Genomic DNA, 11,543 nt, shown 5'->3' on the forward strand with positions numbered 1-11,543 from the left:
GTCATCAGTGCCACGTATTAGTGCCACGTGTCATCAGTGCCACGTATAAGTGCCATCTGTGCCACATATTAGTGCCATCTGTCATCAGTGTCACGTGTCATCAGTGCCCCATATTAGTGGCATCTGTCATCAGTGTCACGTGTCATCAGTGCCATATCGGTGTCACGTGTCATTGTCCTGGTGCTCCAGGGCCTTAAAAAGTGTAATAGGTAGTCAACAATTTAGATGTGTAATTTATGCTCCTAGAACATGTGATGGCGCTCCCTGCATGTTGGGCCTCTCTAAGTGGCCAGGCTGTGAAAAAGTCCCACACATGTGGTATCGTAATACTCAGGTGGAGTAGCAGAATTTATTTTGGGGTGTCATTTGTGGTATACACATGCCATGTGAGAGGAATGACCTATTACAATGACAATTTTGTGGAAAAAAAATCTTTATCATCTTTATCCGGCTCTTGGGACACTATTCCTCTCACTGACGCCAACAATGAATCACCATTCCTTCCATTGACACCAACAATAGGGCATGATTCCTCCTATTGACATAAATAATGGGGCACATTTCTTCCCACTGACATTAACGATGGGGCATTCCTACCACTAATACCAATGATGGGCGCTATTCCTCCCACTGACATCAATTATGGTGCACTATTCCTCCCACTGACACAACGTTTGGTGCCATTTCTTCCACTCACACCAACTACGAGGCACTATTCTTCCCACTTATACTACTTATGAGGCACTATTCTTCCCACTTATACTACTTATGAGGCACTATTCTTCCCACTGACACCAGTTATGGGACACTATTCCTCCCACTAACACCAATGTTAGGAACTATTCTTTCCACGGACACCAATGATGGGACACTTTTCTCCCCACTAATACAATTGATGTGGCACTATTTATTTTCCTACTAACCATGGGTGCTACATATTTTTTTTTTACTCCCAATGACCACCAAGCCTGAGGCACTGTTTACTCCCACTGATGCAGGGCATTTTCTAACACCACTGGCCACAGCCCCTAAAGTCTGAAGGATAGTGAACCCTTCCTTTTCTTAGAAAGTTTAGAGACCCCCCTGCTCTACAGCATTCTACTGTGCTGGAAGTTTCTGATCCTATACAAACTTAAAGTGGAGTTCCACCCACTTTTCCAACTTTGTTTAAAGGAAAGACAACCCTTTAAAAATTTTAAAACATTGCCTATGGAGATTTTTAAGTACCGTCATTTGTCGCCATTCCATGAGTGTACGCAATTTTAAAGCGTGACATGTTTGGTATCCATTTACTCAGCGTAACATTATCTTTCATATTATTCAAAACAATTGGGCTAACTTTACTGTTTCGTTTTATTATTTTTTATTCCTTGAAGTGTATTTTATTTTTTACACAAAATTTGCGTTTGAAAGACCGCTGCGCAAATATTGAGTGACATAAAATATTGCAATGGCTGTCATTTGCTTAAAATATATATATGTTTGGGGGTTCTAAGTAATTTTTTTGGTATAAATTGACTTAGAAGGATATTGTAAATTTAAGCTACTGTGGACCCACTTATTAAGTTAAGAGGGTTATGGAGGTCTGCAGAGTGCACAATTTGAGTATAAGCACCAAAAGTGCATGGGATTTTGTATTAAGAGAAGGAGTTGTTTTCTAGTCCACCATGCACAGTTTGCTGGTGCACAACTGCACATGTTGAGATTTGGAAGAAGAAGCACTGGACTTTTTAGAGACATGTATTTGTGCTTACGTTCAAAGTATATTTTTCAGAAAACACCAATATGAAGCGAAATCGACCTACTGGGTTTCAGCAACGAAAGATGAAGAAGGCAAAAGAACAGTCAGCTGAGGCAATGTCTGGATCCATTTTAAAATATGTCACACCTTCAACATCTACTGCAGTAGGAGAAAGTGCTGAAGGCATTCAGACTTTTGAATTCGAGAGAGAAATACCAGAAGTATCTTCTCAAGAGCATTCATATATAAAAAGACAAGAATTGGAGAAGATCGACTTATCTTCAAGCAGTGAGAGTGATGTCGCGGAAGGAGATGCCAGAAGAAGCCTCCCCCAGCAAGACTCTGATGAAGAAGCAGAGCAGACTGATAAACTATCAGTTTATTCTGATGTTGCTGCTTGGCCAGTTCCAGTTCCAGATGAGTTAAGAGTGGACCTTATTAAGAGGGGAAGTGAACCTTTCCAAAATAGAGATGGGCCTTTCAGTGCTGTTGAAAGACGAGGAGAGAAATCGAAAGGGAAAAGTCGACAGCTCACCACTGCATGGTTCTATAAGGCTCTTCCAAATGGTGAGACAATTCTTAGAACCTGGATGGTGTACTCTCCATCAAAACAAAGTTTGTTTTGTTTTTGCTGCAGACTTTTTGCGCTTGATGAAAAACTAACTGTAACATCCAGTTTTGTTACCGGGTTTCAGTTGTGGTGGAAGCTGAATCCAAAGGTATCTGATCATGAAGCTTCTGAACAGCATCTTACATGCTTGGAGAAATGGAAGACCTTGAGAACAGGACTGAGGCTACAAAAATGTATTGATCATGTCCACCAAACAACAGTGGACAATGAGAAAAAGAAATGGAGGGATATTTTGCATCGCCTCTTGGATATAACCTTGTTTTTGGCTCACCAGAATCTTCCTTTTCGTGGTCATAGAGAGATCATGTCATCAGTAAATAAAGGAAACTTCCTGGAATTGGCAGAATTGCTTTCAAATTATGATCCAGTTTTAAAGGAACATTTCATAAGGCTGAAACGTTCTACCGAATCTGGGAAGAGAATGACCTCTTATTTCTCACCAAAAATTCAAAATGAATTTATTTGTCTTCTGGGGAATCAAGTGAAAAAGAAAATAGTGGCTGACATCAAGAAAGCAAAGTACTTTGGGATTCTTTTTGACAGTACCCCTGATGTGTCACACATTGATCAGATGTGTGAAGTGATCAGATATGTTCATATTGAAGGTGATAATGTTGAAGTAAAAGAATCATTCTTGGGCTTCTTTCCTATTGCTGGAAAGACTGCTGCTGAGCTCACAGACAATATCCTGCAACATCTGGAGGAAGCTGGACTGGACATAAGCCTTTGCCGTGGTCAAGGATATGATAATGCTGCAACTATGGCAGGGATTCATGGTGGTGTTCAGGCAAAGATAAAAGAGATAAATCCCAAGGCTTTGTTTATCCCATGTGCAAACCATTCTCTGAACCTTTGTGGGGTGCACTCTTTTGGAAGTGTTGCTTCCTGTGTTACTTTTTTTGGAACATTGGAGAAAGTGTATTTGTTCTTTTCAGTTTCTACACATCGTTGGGAATTGCTGATGGAGAATGTAGGTGTGACAGTGAAAAGACTTTCCCAAACAAGATGGAGCGCTCATTATGATGCTGTGAAGCCAGTGAGGGCAAATTTTGAAAAACTTACTTCAGCCCTTGAAAAGCTGTGTGATCCCAAAGAAAATGTGGACACAAGAGGATCTGCTCAGATGTTGCTGCCTGCTGTATGCGATTTTACTTTTTTGTGTTATCTTTCTTTCTGGTGTGACGTTCTGGGAGAAGTTAATATCACACAGAAGTATTTGCAAACAGTGGGACTCACTCTTGAAAAGTGCATTGTGAAGCTACAAGCTCTAAAAGCATTTCTTGCAGGTCAACGAAATGAAATTGTGGAAAAGGCAATTCATTATGCAACTACCATGTGTGAGGAAATGGGCATTTCAATGGAGAGAAGAGGGCGAGTAAAGCTCCGGAAAACAATGCCAGGAGAGAAGGCAAAGGATGCTGGCCTCACATTGCCAGAGGAAATTAAAAGGGCTATGTTTAAGTGCCTTGATCGGTTTTACCAGGAGTTGGAAATTCGCACTAAGGCAATTGAAAATATCCTCTCAATGTTTGCTGTTATTCAGCCAAACACTCTGGTTGTTGCAACCGAAAAAGATCTACAGAATTATACTTCAAAATTGACTGAGGTTTTTGATGAATTCTCGAATGAAGACATCTATGTGGAGATTGAACGCCTTCGGAGGCATTTGGAAGCTGCCAAGATCAGTATTGAAGAGGCAAAGAAATGGACGGTTTTGCAATTCCTGCAGTTCATTATTAAATGGGATTTTTGTGACTCTTTGCCTAACTTGTCTCTGTGTTTTAGATTCCTTTTGACTCTCTGTGTGAGCATTGCTTCATGTGAAAGAAGTTTTTCAAAATTAAAGTTAATAAAAAACTACTTACGCTCTACCATGAGTGAGACAAGGTTGACAAATCTGGCCATACTTTCAATCGAACACGAATATGCAAAGACGATTAACTTTGATGCAGTCATTGATGAATTTGCAGAACTGAAGGCTCGAAGGCAGAGGATGTGAATGACTCCTTTCAATATAGACTGAGCGGTCACTTTGGAGTTTGGATCTGTTTGCTTAAAATAAGCAGTATTATCTGTTTAGTAAATGTTATAAATAATTGAAATAAGTTTAAGTAAGTTAATAAGTTATTTTACAATGTTTTTTTTTAAGTTGATGGAACGTTTATAAATTTGTGCAATAAATATTCTCGAGAAAATGAAAAAAAGTTGTGGGTGTTTTTTCATTTAAAAGTTGGGGGGGGGTGACAGGTGTAGGATCCGCCCCGGGTGCCAAACGCTCTAGGTACGCCCCTGCTGGTAGCCCACGTTTATTAAAGGAAAAACAAAGCAATAGTCCATCCAGGAATCCCATGCAGGGGTTTAAATTCATTCAGCACACAAATGAAAACATACCAAGCCACCTGGCTCTCAATTGTCAGCAGTTCCTCTGCTTGCTCCCAACAGATTTATCAATTCTTTCCAGCCCCCTGGACTCACCGACTTTCTTAGTCTTCCTGACTCACAAGGCTGTCAGCCTTTCCCAGTCCCTTACACGGACTACAGTCTCCCACAGGGCAGACCACTCTTCAAACAGCAGCAGCAAGCTGCTCACACTCCACCATCCTCCACCCTCTACTCCCAACAGCCCTTCGTTATATGGGCTGTGTGCAGCTGGGCACACACCCTGCTCGCTATTCTCAAGACCCGGACACAGAGTTGGAGATCCCGTCCCACCCATGACTCTCAGGGATCTCCAAACTACAGAATCCCCTTTGGAGCTAGCAAAACCTGGAGAAAACTGACAGAGCAGTTTTCTCCATTTAAACGCTACACTCTGTAGTCTTGCAGTCCCCAGATATGCAAACTCTGTGTCTGTGTCTCTTTTTCCTCCAATTTCATAAGGACAGAGCCTCGCTCTGTCACAATATATATATATATATAAAGCCAACTACTTTATTCAATATTGTCTAATTAATAATATATACATACACATCAGTGTTTTCTTATTCAGTGCATTTTAACTGTTTTAATGAGGGCACAAGCAGACCTTTGTTTGACCCGGTCAAACCTAATTAATGTACTGTACATAACTTTCCCATATTCCACATAATTATTTCTAAACCACCTGTATAAGATGTTGTTATCTTATCAGGCTGTAGTTCAACTGCTGTCAAAAATGTATTTTCTCATTAGTGAACTAAAAATCTTTTCTCTGTGAATTATATGCATTTCAAGGACTCAAAACAACTCTGTGTAATTTGAAACTATTCTACTTCTAAGCAATCTATTACAAGCATGCATAAATGATTATAAAATAAGAATCTAATTTCTCTAACAATGAATGAGCGAGTTTGGGTTGGAGGAACTGACCTCAATCCGATAGAACACCTTTTGGGATGAATTAGAGCGGAGACTGCGAGCCAAGTGTTCTTGTCCAACATCAGTGCCTGACCTCACAAATGCGCTTCTGGAAGAATGGTCAAACATTCCCATAGACACACTCCTAAACCTTGTGGACAGCCTTACCAGAAGAGTCAAAACTGTTATAGCTGCAAAGGGTGGGCTAACTCAATATTGAACCCTACAGACTAAGGATGCCATTAAAGATGTGCATGTAAAGGTAAGCCTCCCAATACCTTTGTAATATAGTGTATATGAACTTTTTATGTTTTTTTTTATTTATTTATAGAGGGCAGGGCTTTGAGTTGACACATCTTGTTTTTTAATTTTGCTTGCACTGACTACCAACACCAAGTCAATCTTCTTCTCACTGACCACCAACAATGGAACATTTTTTACTTCCACTGACTGCCAACCCCAGGGCATTGCTCCTGCTGTTCAGCAAAGCTGGGGCATTCCTCCCACTAACTGCCAATTTTTCTGACCTCTGCATTTTGTAACCTGCGCTGTACATTACATACTTCTATGTAAAATTGTTCATTATATCGACAGTTACTGGTTAAAAAGTAGTCCCCTCATGTTTAAATGATATTCATCTTTAAAGATATCATTTTTTACAGTTCTGTCTCCTAAGGGACAAAGCACTTTTCTTTTAAGGGCTAATTCACATGGGCCTATGCATATTTTTTGAACAAAACGCAGGCTTTTGCTGGCAGAAGTAACACAATATCATAAGTAGCGTAAAAATAAAATAAAAAAAGAAGTAACATAAAATCCACTCCTAAAGTACTCAAGTTTAGACACAAAGTTTAGATGCATACATGGCCAAATGTTTTGAGAATTAAACAAATATTAATTTTCACAAAGTCTGCTGCCTCAATTTTTATAATGGCAATTTGCATATACTCCAGAATATTATGAATAGTGATCTAATGAATTGCAATTATTTGCAAAGTCCATCTTTACCATGAAAATGAACATAATCCCATAAAAAAACATTTACACTACATTTGTGAAGAAGGCTTCAGGGCACCCAAGAAAGTCCAGCAAGCACCAGGATGTCTCCTACAGTTCATTCAGCTGCAGGATTGGGTTACCACCAATTACAGAGCTTGCTCAGGAATGACAACAGGTAGGTGTGAGTACATTGGCACTCACAGTGAGGAGAAGAATTTAGAGGATGGCCTGGTGTCAAGAAGTGCAGCAAAGAAGCCACTTCTCTCCAGGAAAAACATCAGGGACAGGCTGCTATTCTGCAAAAGGTACAGGGATTGGACTGCTGAGGACTGGGGTAAAGTTATTATCTCTGATCATTGGCATGACCAGCCTGGGGCCACAGAGGGCACTGACCACCGAACATCATACTGGACCCCCCCATGTGCCCCCCCAACAGGGCCGGCCTGCCCTGGGGCTCTGCCGTGCATGGCTGCAGCGCAGCGCTCCCCTTCCTCCTTCTCACGTACAGGCACAGCGGGAGACCACTGTGTCACGGAGCTTTGAAATGTTCTGATGTGCTATGACACAACTCCCGCCCTCCTACTAGAACAGCATGTGTGATAGACGCAGTGTTCTGTCTATCACACGATCTGGTCTAGGAGGAGGACAGGACTTTTGTCATAGTACGGCAGAACATGATTTCACACTCAACTCCGTGACACATCGCTAAGGCTGCAATGATGGTGAGGCTGCAATGAGGGCAAGGTGAGGCTGCAATGAGGGCACGGTGAGGCTGCAATGTGATGGGCATGGTGAGACTGCAATGAGGGCATGGCGAAGCTGCAATGAGGGCACAGTAAGGCAGCAACGATGGGCATAGTAAGGCGTCAATGATGGGCACAGTAAGGCAGCAATGATGGGCACGGTGAGGCTGCAATGATGGGCATGTGAAGCTGAAATGATGGGCACAGTAAGGCTGCAACGATGGTGAGGCTGCAATGAGGGCACAGTGAGGCTGCAATGTGATGAGCATGGTGAGACTGCAATGAGAGCGCGTCAAAGCTGCAACGAGGGCACAGAAAGGCGGCAATGATGGGCACAGTAAGGCGTCAATGATGGGCACAGTAAGGCGGCAATGATTGGCACGGTGAGGCTGCAATGATGGGCATGTGAAGCTGCAATGATGGGCACAGTAAGGCTGCAACTATGGTGAGGCTGCAATGAGCACTCTCCATCCTGCAACCTCTCCAACTTGCCGCTGCGATGTACACAGGCTTTTCAGCCTGAAGAGTGAGAGATTTGGTGAAAGGCAACCTTAACTTACCCCCTGGCACATTAGCTGGGCCATTCCAATTAAGGTGGTCTGTAGGCAGGACAACATTCCTTCCTATGCTCATTAGTGGGAGGTTCCTCTGTCAGGTTCTTATGCAAATGCAAACTGTTTGTTTTCCTGTGTACACTAACCTGTTTTCATCCGAGTGGCTATACAAAGCATATACCAGTTGAAGGACTGGTTGTCATGATGTACATAGGCTTTCCAGCCTAAAAGAGGGAAAGAGCTGCCTGTCATGTCTGCAGGGGGATTCCCCCCCCCCTTCTCCCTGTTTCACTGAGTCACTGAACCTATTGTAATGTGAGCTGACTCACACAGAGCTGTTCACTTTGCAGCCTCCCCTGTGTCCATATTGGCAGGAAGAAGAAAGCCAATTAAAGGAGCAGTCATAGGAGCCAATGAGAGGAACTTTACCAAGCTGTAGAAGGCAACTGCAAAGGACTCGGCAATATGATGTTCCAGTACAGAGCGGCCCCATAGCCTGGTATAGTGACAAAAACTACCAAGACCAGCATTCTCTGTGGGCAGGAAAGTAAGAGACTCCATTTTAATTCCTAAAGATATAATAAGTCACCATGAGGTAGTGAAAGAGATCAGACCTGAAGGAAAGATGCTGTCTCTCGGATGATGATCTTCCCGTACAATTCAGGCCACCACCGCCAGTCGGGACATCCAGCCTGAGAGGGGGATTCCAGGTGTATATCAAGGCTCACCTGCATCAATGATGAAGCGTTCCATTGTGAGGTGACTAGTTGGGTCACCAGGAAAGCCTGCTGTTCCAGGACTTTTGTTTGGGCCTTGGATCTGGTGAGAGGGCATTTTGCCCATCTGCAGGGAACAGAGACACTGCACCATAGGAGGAGTATAAACACTGTATACAGCCATTGTTCCTGGTAATAATTTTGCTGACACTTGTGGTGCCACAGGGATAAGGGATAAGGCGATCCATTTCTGGGACACAGTATGCAGACATCGGTGTCCTCTCCGCTTGCTGAGGAGGATCCTGCCTGCTTCACATGATAATCTGAAGTTTAAGTGCACTAACGAAAGTGGCTAGCTGAAGACACAAAAAATCTTATATTTTCTTCAAAAGAACTGAAGCTACTAGTGCCATACGGATCCGCACACACATATTCAGGGCTCTGCATGTGCATTGGGTTTGTGGGACAGTTTATCTAGGAAGTTAAGCCATTACTTGTTGACTTGAATAAGTGTTTAAAGTTAGGCCTGTGGTGTCAAGGGACAGGAGAGAGAGCCCTGACACAAAGAGAGTGATTCCTCCGCTCTTCTCCTGCCTGGAATCATAGAGCCAATCTAAGTAAAGGTAACCAATCCAATTTAAAGTGTCATATTGTGCTTTATTTACCATTAAAGTGTGCCTCTGCTCTTGGGGACATTCTCAGGTTTGGAATCCCCTGCGAGCAGCTCGAATATAGGATTGAGAGCTTTATTGCTCTTAAATCTCAGTTATTGCTCTCTATTTGATTACTTGAATATATACTGTTACTGTCTGTTATTCTTCCACAGAAATATTGCAGTAAAGACAATTGCTGTGTTTTATCATAACTTGCATGTTTCTCATTGGCCATTGCACTTACACTATTGCCACGTGTGCCAGAGGGGCTGAGGCTGTTATTAGGGTTGAGAGGCAGAGTAATGGACTGAACTAACAAAAGCAGCTCCTTCTGGGGTATCGCTACACATCTAAAAACATTGAAGTAGCAGACTTTGTAAAAATTAATATTTGTGTCATTCTCAAAACTTTTGGCCATGGCTGTTAACGCACTTTTTAGACAAATGAGCCCTTACTCTGATGTTCTTGTAAATCTAATCTCACAAATGTCCACTAGATGGCGGTATAGCCTAGTGACAACACTGTAAACCACATCCCATGGTTCTGATTATTTAGCAGAATGGAAAAAATACACTACCTCTCAGGAGCAGACTGTTCCAAAGAGTAATTCAGCTTTATTTAATAAAGAATCCTTATTCTTAAGTATTTGTTCTAATTACCTATAGCAATCAATCTGAATTTGGATAGAGTATGGGAGGGTTAAAAAACCTTTCAGGTTTAGTCAACAGAAAAGTGATAGAAAATCTCTCTAAAGTCATTGATTTATTGGGGAGATTTTATTTCATCACAGAACATCAGATAACACTCCACAGGAAAATAAATTGTATGTCTATTCCTGTTCTGGCAACAACTTAGAAATTTGGATTCTCTCTCATTTCCTGTACCGGTAATACTGATCATCAATTTGAGAGTGTGAAAAGGTTTGATCTCCTGGTAGGTTTTTCTTTCCTGTCTGTGTAATCACTGAGGGGATTCATCCACAGGGGTTCTAACCCTGACTGAACTCTAAAAACGATGTCGATCTAAAACAAATTTTCTTGGGAAAGTAGGGAATGATTATCACCCCATCATTTTTTTATTTATTTTTTGCTTTTTGTTGTCTGGTTTCTTTTTTGGGAGACTTTTCTTCATTTTCTGTCTCAAGATACAACAGGAAGTAATGGGAAATCTCTCAAAGGGGAGGAAAGTTTTTAAGATGGTTGTCATTGAAACTTACTGAAAGATTCACCTTTTATTCCTGCTTTTTAACCCCTTTAATACCGGGGACTTTTAGGCCGCGTACACACGCGCGGACTGTTCGCTCAACTTTGTCCGCTGAACAGTGTTTCGGCGGACAGTCCGCTCGTGTGTGGGCTTTCAGCGGACAGTTTCAGCGGACAGTCTGACGAACAAAGTTTTTCGGAAATTCCGAAAAACTGTCCGCTGAAACTTGGTTTGAGCGGACAGTCCGCCCGTGTGTAGGCTTGTTCGTCAAACTAAGTCTCGCGCATGCTCAGAAAGAATTTACACGCCGAAGGTTGCATTGCAGTGTATAGGACGTCGTTTTCTAGTCCCGTCGTACGTGCCGTTCACGTCATCGCGCACGGTTTCAGCGGACTGTTCGTTCGTCGTGTGTGGGCAAGTCCGTCCATGCTAATTTTGAGCGGACTGTCCGCTGAAACTGTTTGACGGACAAAGTTGAGCGAACAGTCCCCGCGTGTGTACGCGGCCTTACTCCATTCCTGCCCAAGCCAGTTTTCAGCACTGTCGCACTTTGAAGGACAATTGCATAGTCATGCAACATTGTATTCAAATAACATATTTATAATTTTTTTGAGACAGAGCTTTCTTTTGGTGGCATTTAATCACCACTGGGTTTTTTTATTTTTTTTAAAAATAAAAAAAGTTTTTCTTAGTTTCTGTTTTAAAATTTTGTAGTAAAAATAAATTTTTCTCCTTCACTGATGTGCGCTGATGAGGCTGTACTGATGAGCACTTATAGGCTGTACTGATGGATACTGATGAGGCTGTACTAATGAGGCAGCACTGATAAGGTGGCACTGATGGGCACTGATGAGGAGGTACTAATATGCAGAACTGATGGGCACTGATAGGCAGCACAGATAGGTGCCACTGATGGGCACTGAAGAGCGGCACTGATGGGTGGTCCTGATAGATGGCACAAATAGGA

At 42.2% G+C, this 11,543-nt stretch overlaps 1 protein-coding gene across 1 annotated transcript; it reads left to right on the forward strand.

Annotated features, from left to right (window-relative positions):
* Window positions 1-1,785: 1,785 nt before the first annotated feature.
* LOC143986680 (zinc finger MYM-type protein 1-like) lies at window positions 1,786-4,371 on the forward strand. The gene has a single exon (XM_077485086.1). The coding sequence runs from the start codon at window positions 1,786-1,788 to the stop codon at window positions 4,369-4,371; it is 2,586 nt and encodes an 861-aa protein (XP_077341212.1).
* Window positions 4,372-11,543: the final 7,172 nt, after the last annotated feature.

Source organism: Lithobates pipiens, unplaced genomic scaffold (genome assembly GCF_037356315.1).
Source record: "Lithobates pipiens isolate NorthernLeopardFrog02 unplaced genomic scaffold, aLitPip1_a1.2 Scaffold_18, whole genome shotgun sequence".
Lineage (NCBI taxonomy): Eukaryota > Metazoa > Chordata > Amphibia > Anura > Ranidae > Lithobates > Lithobates pipiens.